The sequence below is a fragment of the Apiospora kogelbergensis genome (genome assembly GCF_038363985.1).
Source record: "Apiospora kogelbergensis strain CBS 113332 chromosome Unknown utg000003l_segment0_segment0, whole genome shotgun sequence".
NCBI classification, from domain to species: Eukaryota; Fungi; Ascomycota; class Sordariomycetes; order Amphisphaeriales; family Apiosporaceae; genus Apiospora; species Apiospora kogelbergensis.
Genome location: NW_027117420.1, coordinates 3,886,531 through 3,902,563, shown reverse-complemented (window position 1 = coordinate 3,902,563; position 16,033 = coordinate 3,886,531). Strand labels below are relative to the sequence as shown.

The 16,033-nt window shown below is 54.2% G+C and overlaps 5 protein-coding genes across 5 annotated transcripts; 4 read left to right on the top strand and 1 right to left on the bottom strand.

Annotated features, from left to right (window-relative positions):
• Window positions 1-3,492: 3,492 nt before the first annotated feature.
• Window positions 3,493-5,970, top strand: PG998_006007 (Reticulocyte-binding protein 2 like protein a; the record flags this gene model as incomplete). The annotated part of the gene is made up of 1 exon (XM_066872825.1): window positions 3,493-5,970. The coding sequence occupies one exon, from the start codon at window positions 3,493-3,495 to the stop codon at window positions 5,968-5,970; it is 2,478 nt and encodes an 825-aa protein (XP_066732922.1).
• Window positions 5,971-6,856: 886 nt separating this feature from the next.
• Window positions 6,857-8,085, bottom strand: PG998_006006 (uncharacterized protein; the record flags this gene model as incomplete). Its single annotated transcript, XM_066872824.1, has 2 exons — window positions 6,857-7,763; window positions 7,820-8,085. The coding sequence occupies 2 exons, from the start codon at window positions 8,083-8,085 to the stop codon at window positions 6,857-6,859; spliced, it is 1,173 nt and encodes a 390-aa protein (XP_066732921.1).
• A 2,655-nt stretch (window positions 8,086-10,740) lies between these two features.
• Window positions 10,741-11,834, top strand: PG998_006005 (uncharacterized protein; the record flags this gene model as incomplete). Its single annotated transcript, XM_066872823.1, has 2 exons — window positions 10,741-10,923; window positions 10,980-11,834. 2 exons carry the CDS (start codon window positions 10,741-10,743, stop codon window positions 11,832-11,834), a joined length of 1,038 nt encoding a protein of 345 aa, XP_066732920.1.
• A 626-nt stretch (window positions 11,835-12,460) lies between these two features.
• PG998_006004 (alpha/beta-hydrolase) lies at window positions 12,461-13,799 on the top strand (the record flags this gene model as incomplete). The annotated part of the gene is made up of 4 exons (XM_066872822.1): window positions 12,461-12,807; window positions 12,865-12,978; window positions 13,037-13,648; window positions 13,721-13,799. 4 exons carry the CDS (start codon window positions 12,461-12,463, stop codon window positions 13,797-13,799), a joined length of 1,152 nt encoding a protein of 383 aa, XP_066732919.1.
• A 414-nt stretch (window positions 13,800-14,213) lies between these two features.
• Window positions 14,214-15,305, top strand: PG998_006003 (uncharacterized protein; the record flags this gene model as incomplete). The annotated part of the gene is made up of 1 exon (XM_066872821.1): window positions 14,214-15,305. One exon carries the CDS (start codon window positions 14,214-14,216, stop codon window positions 15,303-15,305), a length of 1,092 nt encoding a protein of 363 aa, XP_066732918.1.
• Window positions 15,306-16,033: the final 728 nt, after the last annotated feature.

Genomic DNA, 16,033 nt, shown 5'->3' with positions numbered 1-16,033 from the left:
GGCGGATAGTGAAAGCAATGGAACGCCAAAGCCAAAGCCTGATCTGGTCTAGAATATGCGGTTTAGCAGCTTTAACATTATCCCGAGAATTCCATAGGCTTCTTTGCTCCTCTATTCATAAGGTTCGTAACATTACTTTTATCTGTCCTGTAAGTCTATAGCCATCGTGTCCTATATATAGTAAGTGCTGCAAATAATGAAAGTAAGGAGACGATATTAGTAACACTTCTCTTCCTTTTCAAACAAACTTTCACCAGAACTGTCCTGGTGCTCTCATTAGCTTACAGTAGTAGCAAGGAAGTTTCATAATTTATGAGAAACGGAGTGTTCGAGGGAACCCGTCTTCTGAACGTCTGGCCAAAGTTGATCGTCGAAACAGACTCTCACTATCACTGCGCCATGTGCGGTTTGGCAGCTGGGCCGTCGACTGCTCTCATGTAGAAAGTCGGTCCACTCTTGTTCTGTGGAAATGCCGCTTCCTATCACGACACCCAAGTGCTGGGTCATGGCGTTGAATCGAGCCATGCCTTTATCGCTAAACTCGGAACTGTCAAAACTCCTCTCAGGGGACATATCCCGCAATGTGCATGTGTTGAGAAAATGGCGCGCTGCGCTCTGGACCTTTGAAAGGATGTGAGTATCTTGACTGAGGGACATGGATTTCCCATTCGGACCCACGAAACAAATGGAGGGTATACCCATGGTGGATGCCAAACTTTCAGCAGACAGTAGGTTGCTTGAGAGGTGCTATACAATTGACGGCAGCTCGGATCCTCTTTTCTCAATACTATACCCAACAAGTATGTTCGTGCGCTGCTCCGCAGGGTCGTGATATATTCTTGTGTTGTGTTTTACTAGAGTTTCGCGGTACAATGCCGATTGTCTCTCTTGGAAACAACAGGACTCATTTTTGTATTTTATATTCTGTACCGCAAAATAATCTGCCCCTCTGCCATTGTCCGGTTTTTTCATTCAATAAATTTCTATTCAATGGAAGGAAAGAGCTTGTTCGTTCCGTTGCTGGCTTTACATTGAGCATCGTCAGACTGTGGCTTTCCTTTCTTCGGCGCGTGTAGCACAAAGAAAGTGAGGGACGGCTGTTGCGCTCAGTGAAGTCACGAGCCACGTGAGAAAGGAGCTCCTTGCTACGTCACAAACTCTTTTTTAGATAGTGCCCTCATTTTGGTGGCGCGTTGCCCCGAGCAACCAAGCGAACGAACCCTCGCGACCCTGTTTCGCTTGTGAAAGAGGAAGATCCCTGTCGGGAACAGGTGGACGCTTAACGGTTGCGCCAACGCACAATGTCATTGGAGCCCGAATGGCTGCCTCAGGTCGCCGCTGCTGCAAGCCAGCCTTACACAGACAGAGCGTGGTTTGCTGTCAGTATAATTGATTCGTTTTATCGTTCGCATCAAAGTCGAGTCCCGGAGCGAACGAAAATGTGCGATACGTTCTTCTTCCCAGGCGGCTGCGGGAGAGGAACACCTAAAGGGATCGCCATTTCTGCGAATTGAGCCGGCTCATCCAATCCGTGGGCTGTGCCGCACTAGCCAATCGTTAGCGCCTATAGCTGGGCATTCTAGGCATTGGCACACAAATTGGAATCGACATATTGAGGGAAGAAGAAGAAGAAGCCAGTTTGCCAACAAAAAAGACGTTTGGCGCGACCCCTCGCACCTTGCTCGTCCGGAGCTGCTGTCGTTTCCGCGATTCGTTGCTTGTATCGGGTGGTGTGGACCGGTGTGATAGAGGCGTGGCCTGTAACGATGCAGAGATTGAGCAATTTCGTGCCATTGGACGGGTGTCACCACGATTGTTGCTGTTGAACAAGAAAACAAATATCGTGGTCCATTGGGATTCGTCTAGCTGCCAACCCTTCGACTCAGACGCGTACCAAACTTCTGCGAGGTTTCTTTGTGCGCGTGTCGCTTCAATAATTGCAAGTGATAGCGATGCAGTCGGCGGAGGCGATTGCAACATGCCACCATCCTCCTTCCCCATCCATCTGCGCGGGCCATCGAACTCGACGGGGCCAAGAACCGACGAAGGGAGGAAGTGGTTTGTTTGGTTTGTTTGGCGACATGTCATATTACTTTTCTGGTGGCCTATGTCGGCCTGTATCTCGAGGGGACGGGCTGTTTGCTTTTGCCAGCGTTCCATGCAACACCCACCTGCAATGCTAGTCTACTTGTATGGGATGGGATGAATCGATAGTTGTCAACCCCAGGAAATGGAAAGCAGAGCTAACGAGAGCGTTCATGTATGTATATGTGTGTACCCCTCCCAGTCCCCAGATCCGGGTCGCTACTGAGAACTTGATGCAAACATATGCAAGTGAGTTATGAATGGATTGAGTATTTGAAGCCTTCCAGAACCCATCACGCCCATAGTGTCAATCATGATTGGTATCCCATCCAGGAGGAGAGAGACGGCGAGTTGCGACGACCACATGGTTTGTAGCGGCCACCATGCAGCTGAAGCTTGGCGGGCGCTGGCTGACTGTGAGCGGCCGGCGGGAGTAGCCACTGGATGTGGGTGGGGCTTAGCGTGTTAGCGGCAGGTAGCGGCCCAAGATTGAACCAATTCCGAGCGTGGGTGGCCTGGGCTGCAGCTGTCATAGGCTGTCTGTACCTGTGTCAACACCCACTGCATCCACTAAGACGCTAGATATTTTTCGAATCTTTTTTCTTGCTACCCCCCTCCTCCATGTAAACAGACGCTGGTCACCCCGGCGAACGACTGAAGCGACTCCAGTCCCTCCCAAAACCCATCTCCATACTAAGACTAAGGACCGACCGACCGACCCGACTCCATTTCGGTTCGACACCGCAATTTTGCTCCCTCACCTCGCCATGTCTACTTCACCGTTCTTTCTGCTTGCTCTTCACTCGGAAACCGACTACTAGAAGAGAACAGAGAGCAGAGAGCGGAAAAATTCTCTTGTATATTTCCTTGCATCGTCGCATTTGCATCCCGTTCGGTTGGGCGTTGATTTCCTCGCTGCTGTTTGATTGTCCTCGACTTCCACTTCCCAGGCTTCCCTCACCCGGTAAGTTACGTCGGTGGCCTGTGAGTTCCTCTGGGCCAGGACAAGGAAGGACATGATCTTCCCAAACCCCTGCCCATCCAAACTCCCCTCCCCTGGTCGATATAGGTGGCCTTGGCTTCCTGGCGATGTTCGATGACAGAAAATTCCTCTCCCGTCCTGCTGTCCTTCCCGACCTTGCAACTCTTCATGACATTTTCCTTCATCCCAAAACATAGACAACTGATCTCTTTTCTGTTTAGTGCATCAGTCTCCTTTCACGACGTTACGATAAACCCTGATGGCCGATTCAAGATACCCCTCGATATTCCGAATCTACCGCTACTGTAATTAGAGCATTGCGTGGCGTTGCGTTTGCTTTGCATTGCATTGCCTTCCCGCGCCCGAGTCTTTCTCTTCGACCTCTCCCTTTCTGAACCCGAGACTACCGGTAGTCTTCACACAAGATGGATGGCCCTCCACCGCCTCCGCCGCCTCACGGCTCCAACCCCAGAACTACCAGCTCTGGCGGCCCAGGTGGACCGAACCTGCCCCCTGGCAAATACGACATCTTCATCATACCACCCCATTCGTCCGGCTCCGGCTTCCTATACCTGCCTTCCCTGAAGCCTAACGTCAATAGCTTTGCCGCTGGCTTCGCTTCGGCTTTGGTGCTCGTCGTGCTCTTCCAGAGTATGGCGCCCGCATTCAAGACGTGGTGGAGCAACTTCCAAGGCATGGGTCAAATGGGCATGATGCTCCTTACCATAGGAGTTGGAGTCGGGGCCTGGGTACTCGGAAGAACGCAAAACAGTACGAGCCCGGGGGCTGGCTTCGGAGGAAGCGCCGGCAGCGATTGGCATTCTGGCCCAGGCGCCGGTTCTTATACTGGGGCTGGTGCGGGTCCTACGCCTAACGGTGCGCCCCCACCGCCCCCTCCACACGGCAACCGGTCGTCATCATCGCAGTCGGGACCACACCCAGGAGCGCACGGAGGTGAGAAACCAAACAACTCGTGGCAGGAACGTCCTCAAGCTGAGGAGCAACAACAACAGCAGGAAGACGAACCTAAACCCGAGGAACCACCCGAAGAGCCCCAGCCTCCACCCGACGGCCATAAGAATTCGTGGGAAAAAGCCCGAGAAGAGACTCGGCGGAAAGAGGAGGAACGAAAAGCTAGGGAGGCGGAGCAGAAGCGGAAAGATGACATAGCTAAGAGGGTGCGAGAACTCCGCGAGAAGGAGGCTAGGGAAAGAAAGAAGCGGGACCAGGCCGCGAAAGAAAAGGCAGAAGCTGAAGCGAGAGCAAAGGCGCAGCGTGAAAAGGAGGCGAAGGAGAAGGCGGAAGCTGCAGCTAAGCTGGCCAGGGAGAAGGCAGAAGCAGAGGCAAAGGCTGCGAAGGAGAAGGCAGAAGCCGAAGCGAAGGCCAAGGCGCAGCGTGAAAAGGAAGCGAGAGAGAAGGCAGAAGCAGAGGCGAAGGTGGCAAGAGAGAAGGCGGAAGCTGAAGCGAAAGCAAAGGCGCAGCGTGAACAAGAACAGAAAGAAAAGGAAGAAAAGGAGAGGCTTCAACGCGAGAAGGAGCAAGCTATCAGAGATCGAGTCAACCGAGAAGCACGCTTGCGCGAAGCTCGAGAACGAGAGTTGCGCGAGCGACTCTTACGCGAAAAGGCACTCCGCGAGAAACTTGAGAAGGAGGCCTTGGAGAGAGAGGCACAGCGACTCCAGGATGAAGCTGCGAAACGAATCCGGGAGGCGGTCGAGCAACGGCAAAGGGAGGCGGCCGAGAAACAAGCCAGAGAAGCGACTGAGAAGCGTATACGTGAGGAAGCCGAGCGCCGCGTCAGGGAGATTGCGGAGAAGCAGGCCAAGGAAGCCGCCGAGAAGCAGGCCAAGGAAGCCGCTGAGAAACAAGCCAAGGAGGCCGCTGAGAAGCGTGCCAAGGAGGAGGCTGAAAGCAAAGCCAAGGCAGAAACCGTCCGGAAGAGTACATACGCTTTCTCTTCGGTCGGCGAGAGGACTAACCCTTGGCCAAACGGCCGACCGCCGTCGGAGCCAGCTTCTCCGGCTCCTCCCCCTGCCGCTCCTAGTGCCGCCCCAAGCTCTGTCAAACGGCCACCGCCGCCCACTGCCAAAACGACTGAAGGCGATGGGAGTGAATACTCGTACCGTCCTTATGATACTCCTAAGCAACACAACCGACGGAGGTCAGGCGAAACTGTCTTCACCGAGTCGTCTTACGCATACTCACAATCGACCGCACGCACATCACCTCCACCGTCAGAGCGGGGCGCATACTCGACCAAGGACCCCAACAAGATCGTCATCAAGGCTGTTTACAGTTTTATGAACCAGTTCGCCAAGACGCCGGCATCGCAGCTATTCTCTGGGCAAGGTACGGTGACTGACGGCTTGATCCTGCGCATCACCACCGAAGGCTTGTTCATTGATGACGATGTACGAGGCGTCCCGCAACGAGAGTGGGACGTCAAGGCGTGGACGCTCAAGCTCATGGAGGTATGGTGCCCTTCCAAGGACTTTACGCAACCTGCCGCCTCTCCCGCCCCTGCGCCCAAAGGTAAGCAGCGTGCTCGCATGGATCGCGGCCTGCCCAAGGTTCTCACGGGCGACGAGGCCGACTCGTTCCTTATGAACATGTTGCGAACTTGCAAGGACGAGTGCCGCCTGTGCCCGCATGGAGATGGCGCTTCAATGCACTCACGCCAATCGGGCGCATGGACGCAGCAAGGGCTTCACGTCTTGCGTGCCAACATCCGCGACCAAGATGGCAAGAGGTACCTGTTTGTCCTCGGCGAGGAGGAGGGATGGAAGGTGCCTCTTGCGCTGCAAAGGCTTCGCCGCGGTACCCAGGTCCGCCAACTGGGCGTCCAGGCCATGTCGGTTCCGGAGGCTCGCAATACTTTGGAGTTGCTTGGATGGAACCAATAAGCGAACCTGTTCAGGCCTGGGCTTCCTTTATACTCGTTGTGTCTGGCTAAGGAATGCTGCGATACCCCCCCACTATGGCATTCCAGAGCGCGGTGCGACGTGTGACGTGGATTGGATGAATGTGTTAGTTGTATCTTGGGCAACCTCGACAACCCTCACTTTGGGATTATAGGAAGAAAGATGTGATATGTAGTGGTGTTGGTGGCATGCCGCTACGTCGCATATGAAGTTGATGAAAGAAGAATCATTGTCGCAAGATTGAATGAATGAGCTGAAGACGAAATCATAAACATATATTACACACATCACACATTCCAGTCCCACGTGCTTCTGTTTCATTGTGGCATGCTAGGAGAAGAATTTGATTACTTTCATTATGTATCGCAGTGATATGTCGTATGTAACGCCGGTTAACCGTCACCTCGTTCCCTTCCCTCTTTCCACGGTCTCCTGTCTTGTGTCTCATGCCGGGCCATAGTTTCTGTCTACATGCATTTTTGCCTGCCGGGTATGTTGTGTTGTTGGTCCAGTATCTCGTTGTTGAAGACGCAACAACAATATAATTGGCAATACAATTCGTCATGTTTGTATTGCCGCTATCCTTGCCGTATTTGCGTGTCGGTTAGATGTCGTTTCTGTTTGGTTGACAGCTCAACATCGAACCGACACCCAAACATTGACTAGGAAAGCGGCAATACAAACATGACGAAGTTGATAAAACAAAAACACAACAGGCCCAATCATCCCAACTACCATCCTTGAGGTTATGATTAAAAAAAAAAAAAGACTCCAAGAAAGACAGGAAAAGCGTATCATTATTCATCTCTGTTTCCTTCGTCTCTCATCTCATCTCATCTCCTGTCGCCTCGTCACCCCGAACCCCTTTCTATTTGTCGCCGCCAAAGAGGCTGAATCGAAACCGGCTCTTCTTGCCCTGCTGCGACCCGCGGCCGAAGGACTGCTGGCTCACGATGCGGCGGCTCCCCGGGCGCCGCTGCTGGTACTCGTCATCGTCGTCGTCGTAGTCGTCGTCCATGTCGTCCATGTCGCGGTCGTCGTGCTGCGGGTTGTGCATCGAGGGACGGCCCATGCCACCTTGCTGTTGCTGTTGCTGCTGCATCTGTTGCAGCTCCCGCGTGGTGGTGGGCCCGTTGCTTTGCGGGGCAGGAGCAGGAACCGCCACGTTGCCGCCGGGTGTCGCGGTCGCGGCGTGCCGCATCCCCGGCAGGGGCGGCGCGTCGCCGCGCAGCGCGCGCTCGACGTCGGCGTACTGGCGGCGGTAGTCGTCGTGCTTGGCCTTGGCCTCGGCGTGGCGGCTCTCGGCCTCGGCCTTGCGGGCCTGCAGCAGCGAGATCTCGGCGTCGAGGCGCGCGATGCTGTCCTCCTCGGCCGTCATGAAGCCCAGGTACTCAGTCACCTTGCTCTCGAGCGGCTGCAGCACGCAGTCCATGACGCTCGGCGACTTGAGGCGCTGGATCGCCGCGCCCATGGCGCTCTGGCCCACGGGGCGGCCGTCGCTGGACACGGAGTCGGACGAGGTGGGGCGGGCTTGCTGTTGCGGGGGTGCGCGCCGCTGCCGGAGCGCCAGGGGGCGTTGTGGCTGGGGGAGTCGCTGGAGGGGGGACCGCGGGCCGCCTGGTAGCGGCTTGCGTGCGCTGCTGTTGGCGGCAGGGCTGGCGCCTTGTTGTTGCTGTAACTGGGCCTGTTGCTGCTCGCGCTGTTGCTGTTGCCGGCGCTCCCGCTCACGTTGGTCCCGGTGCTTGTCCACGAGCATCTCCTCGGACCGGCTCCCGCTGCCGTAAGAAGGGGGGCGGGACCGCATCTGAGCGCCGCCGGCGCCCCGCGTCACGGGGGTCGGCTCTGCTCCGGGCCCGGCCCGTTGATGGGGATGGGCCGCTGGACGTTGGGGCTTCCGCCCATAGCCATGTTGTTGGTGTTGTGGTTGGAGTTTATGGAGCTGGGTCTTGCCGATTGCTGCTGTGGTGGAGGACCGCCGTTGGCGCCGCGGTTGCTGTCCAGGAAGTCGTAGAAGTCGTCGTGGCTGTCGAACTTGCTCGAGGTGCCGGGTCTGCCGCTGTAGGAGTTTTGCTGCGGTGTGGACTGGGCTGCTTGCATGGCCGCCAACTTCTCGAAGTCGCGGGGGGGAGTGGTAGGCGGGGGGCAGGGCGGGCTTGGAGGAGGCGGTGGTGGGCGAGTGCATCCCTGGGAAAGGGTACTGGACCGCGACGCTCATGGGGGCGGCGGAGTGTGTATTTAATCTGAATGTAAGGGTAAAAGAAAGAAAGAAAAAAGGTATGTGTAAGTTGTGGTGGGGTTCGTGAGCTGGCAGTGTAAGTGGGATGAGTTGTTGTGTTGAATTGGATTGGGAGACAATGCCGGACCAAAGGTGGATTCCCGCAAAGGTGAGCTGCAGCTGCAATGGAATCTGCAACAGACCCCTACTGATTCCGAGCAGTGTGAGAGGAGTGTGAGAGGAGTGCGAGTAGAGACAAAGAGAGAAAGAGAGAGAAAGAGAATCTCCGTGCCGGTCGGGAGATCGCCCTCGAGGGGGGTGGTGAAATACGAAGCTCCTGCAAAATGGGGGGTTGGTAATGTCCTGGAGCTTAGAATAGGCGGCGGCTGGGGATTTCTAGATTTCCAGGTACAGTGCCCTGGTGCCCCCCAAAATCTAGCAGGTTTGGGGGGGACCCGACTCTCCGACAAGGCGCTGGGCGGCGCTGCTGATCTCTTTCTCTCGACCAATGCCCAAGCTCCACACCTTAGCTCGCTGCCCCTGGTCCTGGTCCCTCCCCAGCCCGCCCGATTTCTTTGCGTGCATTGCATACTATGGGCTCCGGCAGAGGGTCTCGTATTGATTGCAGGTAGAACATGACCAGTCGGATCTCCCGTTGATCGTGTTATCGGTCGGATGGCTGCAGCCCAGAGGCGTCGTTTGATGCCCGTCAGTCAATATTCCCCGTGGCTGGGGGAAACGGATGGATGGATGCAATCGATTGCAATTGAGTTGGCCTGGCCAAGGCACCGAGCACGGGTAGACGGTTAGAAAGCTCAGGCCCTCCACACCTCAGCTGTGTACTATCACAACCTCGATAGAAGTTCCAAGCTCCAAGACCTACGTCATGCAAACATGGTGAACACGAGTTCCCGTGTGTTAGATTTCCATGTGCCTGACGATCGTGCCCGTTTCCATCCCTAGCCCACGAGTCCGCTGCCCTACCAGCCACATACCAATAGTTTTCCGTCCTTCCGCCCCTTTCCGCCCAAGTGGCTGTTCGCGGGGAATGAGACGTCGGAACTCAATTACAAAATCTCACATATAATCCCCCGGTGTTTTCTCGATACTCGCCCAATAAGCTATTGTTTGGTTACACTGCAGGTAGAAGCGATGTGTGGCGTTCTAGGGAGATGAGGGGGTTGCTGTTGGTGTGGTGTTTCCTATCCGAAGCCCACCAATTCGACTCATTCTTATTTTCACTTCTTACATGCTTGTTGTACCCAGTTCTTCATGCTTTTCATAAGACTACCGATCAATGCCGTTGCCCTCCGTGACCTCTGGGCGGTTAACAACGCTGTACTTCACCATCGTACGAAGAAAATAATGGCCGCCAACCGCCTCGCAGAGCTGATAAATGCTACTACCCAGGAAGACCACATTGCCAGCAGCAGCCCTCTCTGCGGCCTCACCTTCGCCATCGCGAGTCGATTGGACGAAAAGTCTGAAACAGGCCACTAAACACACTATCTGGGTAATATTTCCTTTAGTTCAGTGATATTGGAGGGGGTGTTACTATCGCTTCAAGAATGCACTACCTCACGGGTCGAATCCTCTTTCGTTCACACATCTGAGCTATCTCTATAGAATAAGGGGTAGAAAGCGTGGTCTATAGGTATAGTAGAGACTACATTCTTAGAACTGCTAGGATTATTATAGTGTACTATAAGTGCTATAAGGTATTATAGTGTAGTGTAGTAGAGAGGAGGGTAGGCTTTACTCTTTCACCCCTAAACTCTTGTGTGCTAGGCGGCTCGCACGTTTCATAGGTTAGGAAGACGCGAGCACTCAACGTGGAGCCGCGCGACGCTTTCTTCTCGTCCTCAAGCTCGCGCTTCCACTTCTCTCTCCCAACGGCCACGAAGTAGTGATGACGATGGCGGCATACTTTGCTATCTTATCAATATCCTGTAGCTTCTCCATCCAGTAAATGCGGATCTGCTCACCTTGGTCTTCAGAGACATTAGGGGGCCTATACTTCTTGACATTTTTATTCCAGTATTCAGGCATTGTATACTGTATTTTATTAAATATTCAGCCTGCTTATTAAGCAGCTTAGGGTATAAGTAAGCTTATAATGGTTAGAGAGAATGACTTATATTAAGTGTAGAGAGCGAGTAATTAGTCGGAGTTGTATACTAGATTAGGAATGTTAGTTTAGCTAATTAATCATACTATTATCACCCTTTATTACTTCTAATCTAATAGTGGGGCAGCTCACGCTGGTGCCTTGTACTAAACCACTAACAACAGGCAGAAGCCAGGCAGTAACGCCAAGCAAAGCAACATGATCGAGCAGCTTCATTCATGTTAAAAGCACATGAATTCGCGTCGAGTTCGTGTCGTTCAGGCATAGACATAATCGCGCCTCTTATACTACACCTCACGCGAATAAACTTTCTTTTCCTACTTTGGTCCAAATCAAGACACGCCGCCCAGAAATACTGGCTGCGACTGCCCCGCTGTCAGCCATTTGTCTGTCCTGTACCAGCAACGACATGACATCTACCATGTCGACTCAAACTTCTCCCGTAGTGCGATCTTCGAAAAGGAAACGCACCACTGTCTCCTATGCAGAGACTGACTTGATTGACCATGTCCTTTCCGACGTCGAGAATGGGGACCAAGAAGAGGAAGACGTTGACACAGATGATGACGGCGAGTTTGGCAAACGGCAAAAGGTAGAGAACTACATCCAATTGAACAACTGGCAACTGCTCTGACCTTGGGCTGACAGCCTCTCCAGAAGCGCAAGCGTGTCGCCAAGCCCAAGCCACAGAAGAAGCAAAAACCCTTCCCATTCCAGTCCCTTCCAGCGGAGCTGCGGAACACCATCTTTGCCCTGGCTCTGACGGATCCCCGGGGAGGCGTGCACCTGGAAGCCAAAAGCAGAGCGCACCGTCGTGTCGCCAGGCACTGCGACCCGTTCTGGGGGTACTCAAGCATCTACGCGGTGAGCGAAACCAACAACCCCGACCCGTCGGAGCTTCTGCAGCAGTGGGACCGAGGCGAGCTCACGCCCGCCCTGTTGGCGACCTCCAAGGCCGTCTACGCCGAGGCCGCGCCGATCCTGTACGGCGGCCAGCGCTTCGTGGCCCGGGACGGCTTCGCGCTCATGGCTTTCCTCATGGGTCTCCGCCCGGAGACGGTGGCCCGCCTCCGCCACGTCGCGGTGCACGACTGGGCCGACACGCGCTCGCACACCAGCACCAACCTACCCGCCGTGGCGATGCTGCGCGACGCCAGCGCCGCCCTCGAGCGCCTCGAGATCCACACCCCCTTTATCGGGCGCCAGATCCGCTACCCCCGCCACATCTACTACAACAAGGACCGCCTCGTGACGCCCGTGATCCGGCTCGCCCGCAAGATCTACCGCGACTGCCACCCGCTCCTGTATGCGGTTATGCGGGCACGAGGGCTCGACGCCGCGGCGGACGTCGTAAAGCCTGCGAAGCAGGAGTGGGAGAGTCTGATCGAATTGGACAAGAACAACAATACGTCGGCGACGCCTCCGGACGAGAAAGCCGAGGTCGAGCGTCTCAAAGGCCTGTACGCGGAAGAGCTGCGACGACTCCTTGCTGGAAGTTCTTAAGTGCTTTTGCGTCCATTTAACGAGTTTATGATGGTTTCCTGTGTAATTGTACTATACGCATGGGTGTGCAGCACTGAGTCAGATGGAGTTGATGGGGGCCTCTCGTGTTGCCGGCATTTCATCTGTGTATACTAGATTTGTTATATTCTGCGCATACCAATGTAACGACGGCATGATCCAGTCGAACCCAAGAGGCGTGAACGCTTATGCGAGCCTATATCTTTTCATTCGTATATGTCAGCAAGATGCTAGGCAAAATAATCACCCGGCCCACACACTGTTAGCCCCTGCCAAGCCCCGGTTTTCTATACAGGCAAAAAGGGGGTCATCTCACTATCAACTCGTAATCCGCTTCTACTATGTACCAATGAGCTTTATCTAAGCTGAAAGACCAGGGCCAATATGCGTGTGCATGTGTAAGCAACCCAAACTAATGCCTCCAACTGATATGCTCGTCGGTCTTGCAAGCTGCTTACCTATCCAGAGGTGTTCTCCGTTGCGATTGCGTAATTCTTCTACTAGAAATCACTATATTAGACACCTCTTGAGGCGACAAAGACCTTCGATACCTTGCTTGTCCCAGATTCTCACAGTAAACGGAGCTCGTCTTTCCCATCTCTAATATCATGTTATTCCCAATACTATTCAGCATCCACTGCTTCAGTGCACTCATAGCCGCGCTGCCCTCCCAAAGTGAAAATGGCACAAGCCAGCCCCATGGCTGTAGAGAAGTGAGCATCCCCATCACTGTGGAAGTCCCTCGATTCCTCATCAGCACGGAGATCCGCGACGATTGGGACGTCGCTGCGCTCGTCTTCAACCTCACGCGGCGCGACTCCGGCCAAGGCTTCCCTCTCCCCATCACCGGAAATACGGCCGCCCCCGTAAAGAGCACCTACGACATGGGGGCGACTTTCTGTGGAAATGGCTCGACGACCTTGATTCTTACGCACGGAATACTCGAGTCTAAGCGGTAAGCTCTCCGAAAGAGGAAGAGAAACGGGGCCGCAGCGACTGATCTGAATGCTAGATACTGGCAGCCCGATTTTCCCGATTCAGACCAGTACAACTTTATCGAAGCCGCGGTTGCTGCGGGCTATTCCGTCTTGAGTTACGACCGCATCGGCGTGGGCTCGTCTTCCAGGTAACGGATAGCGTCATCGCCTGTAACCATCGATCATCTTGCTCACAAAGAAGTATAGAGTCAACTCTATAACGGACGCCCAATTCCAAGTCCAAGTCGCCGTTCTAAACTCTCTAGTAGACCACGTACGCGACGCCAGCACAGCCCGCAAGGTCGCCCTCGTCGGCCACAGCTACGGCGCTTACATCTCCATCGCCGCCGCCGCCGCCGCCTCGAATCCAAGCCGCAATGTCTCTATGGGTGGCGTCGACGCCGTGATACTCACGGGCTTCGCCGGCGGCTTCTCGAACTTCGGCCCGTTCCTGGCCGGGGCCGGACTCCGTGTGGCGCGCGACCGCCAGCCCGAGCGCTGGGGCGCCCTGGATCCCGGGTACCTGACCGCCGTCGACGCTTACGCCGACGCCTACATCTACTACCACGCCGGCAACTTCGAGCGGCGCGTCGCCGAGTGGACCCACGCCCGTGGCAGCGAGCCGTTTGCCGTCGGCGAGCTCCCCTCACTGCTGGCGACTAACATCACTTATGACACCGTCACGGCGCCCGTGCAAATCGTGCAGGGGAAGTACGACGTCTCGGCTTGCGGCGGTAACTGCGAGGGGCAGTTAACTAAGATACGAGCGAATCTGTCAGGTGCCAGTGTCGTGGAGACGGTCGAGGATTTGCCGGCTGGGTGAGTAATTCCTATTGGCATGACATTTCATGAAATAAGGCGTAGACACTGTTGACTAACGAGGAATACTAGGCATAATTTGAATCTTCATCTCGTCGCGCCTAGGGCGTTCGAGTTGATGTTCGGTTTCCTGAAGAGACAGGGGCTGTAATGAATGGTCGTGAGCGATTTGTGTTGTGCCTCACAATGGTAGCATCATCATATCACTCTGTATGGAGATCATGAGGTGAGATACAAAGCACCCTGCTACACAAGGCATACCCTCGTAGGGACTTGGGGATTATGTTGCATGATAAAGAAAGGTAATCGACTCCCTTGTTGTATGTTACGAGGAACTTTGTCTTTCCCAGTATGAAAATAGTCTTTGTTCTTGCTTTGAGTGGTACATTTACAAAGAGCAGTGAGAGGCATGAGAAGAATGGGCTTGTACATCATTTACAATGGTATTGTGAGAAATTCGTCGACGTACCTAGGCATATCGCTATATGTTAGTATCTATAAAAGATGGCAAAGCTCTGGGACGACACATGAAAAACGTCTCTCAAGTCCTCAAGTATTTGTCGCCATGCAAACCGAAAACACAATCAACGACACCATGTTCGTCACGGAGAACAACGAGGACATCGAAGTGTTCGATCAAAGCACCATCCTGGACTGCAATGAGCGATGCAAAAGGGGTTGCCTGAACTTCTCTAACAACCATGAGACACTCGACATGATCCTTGAAAGCTGCGATATGTTGGGCGTGGAGTATATGGGTACGCAGCTACCGAATGCACCTGACGCAGATATGGGCAATGCGTCCAGCCTGCTTCTGGAGGGTCCCGCGTGGCAGATGAATGACGTCGCGATGGGTCTGGACGGAGTGGCGGATGTCCCTTTTGAGAAGCCGGTAAGACCTGACTATTCATGGCCTCATGGAGATCTCATCATCCCGCCGATAGAGGACCATACGCAAGGCAATGAACAAGAACAAGACGAGCCGCACCGACCCCGCGAGCCGTTCGCCGCGGTTGACTACCCTCAGCCTTTCCCACAGAGCAAAGGGTCTGGTCCGTGGTACAGAGAGACGTTCCCCGCCACCCCAAGCATCATTGCCAGCCACATGAACCACACTAACCAGCAGTTCGGTGTTGATAGTCTACTGACACATGAGCAATGTGCATCTCCTGGAATCTCGCCGATGTCTATGAGACCAACACACGCAGAAACCCCGGTGAACTTTGTTGAGATCTCTTCTGTCTACAGTGACGACAATTTCCAACTGTCACAAGGGACGTCGACTAGCTTGAATGATATACCGTGGCATGATATCCCTCACCCAAGTGTAGAGGTGGATGGCTATGACGTGTGGGACAAAACATACGACGGAATCCCAGTTGAAACACACAGCATGCCCTTCAGCACCCTCTTGGAGCGGAACCCGTCCTTCGCCGACCTTGTGATAATGCAGTGGCCCGAAGTTTTGGACCTGTATAATCCTCAGGCGCCGTGCTACGTTATCTTTGCCGCGTTCCCCACTATCCGCGGTCTGGCTGCCATGTTCAACTTGCGCTTTCGGGAGGAGAAAGTGGAAGACAAAGACGTAGAGGTCAAGGAGGAGGAGGATGCAGATAGTGAAGACGTCGACCTGGACTGCGTCCCCTTCGGAGGCTGAGCTCATTCAAGCGAAGGCGTAAGAACGCACTCTCATGTTCGAATTGGATGTGGGTAGTAGATGAAGTCAGGGAAACGGAACAAAACAAGGAACCTTTGGTTGAGGATTGGGTACTAACAACCTCTTGATAACGTAAGCACATGTACGGAGAGGGGCCCGTCGACAAATGAACGGTAGAATTGAAGAAGCGGAATCAACATGTAATAATAGTCTCTTGGTTTTTTCTTTTCGCGACGTGACGACGTGACATTCCCAGGACAAGCTTTCCTTGACTGGAGAAGAGCTTTGGAGCAGGGGCAAGAACAAGCGGTTGGCGGATGAAACACATCTATCTGAATAGGGCAAGATGGTTGGTGGGGAACTTGGACGCAACCAGAGATCTGAAGGTCTGCCAGCTGGCGTATCTCGCCAAACCACGGCGCTGGGTGAGATTGGGTAGATTGGGTGATTGGGTTGGCTGCAGCGCATGGAGTTGGCGCCTGTTCTGGAATGGTCTAGTGGGCCTGCCCGCTGTATTCGCTTCTTAGTGAAACGCTGTTTGGGTCTGGGGTTCGATCTCGTTTTCTTTATTCCCACGGTATCGCAGTGCCATGTTTTCCTGCCAGACACCGTCCGCATAGCAGCGATGCAACCAAACCCCCAAACCCCAATTACCGATGTCGTGCCCTGATTGGCCCCCGGGAGAACAAGAAACATTAAGCGGAGGCGAACCCCCTGGCAGCTTTAAG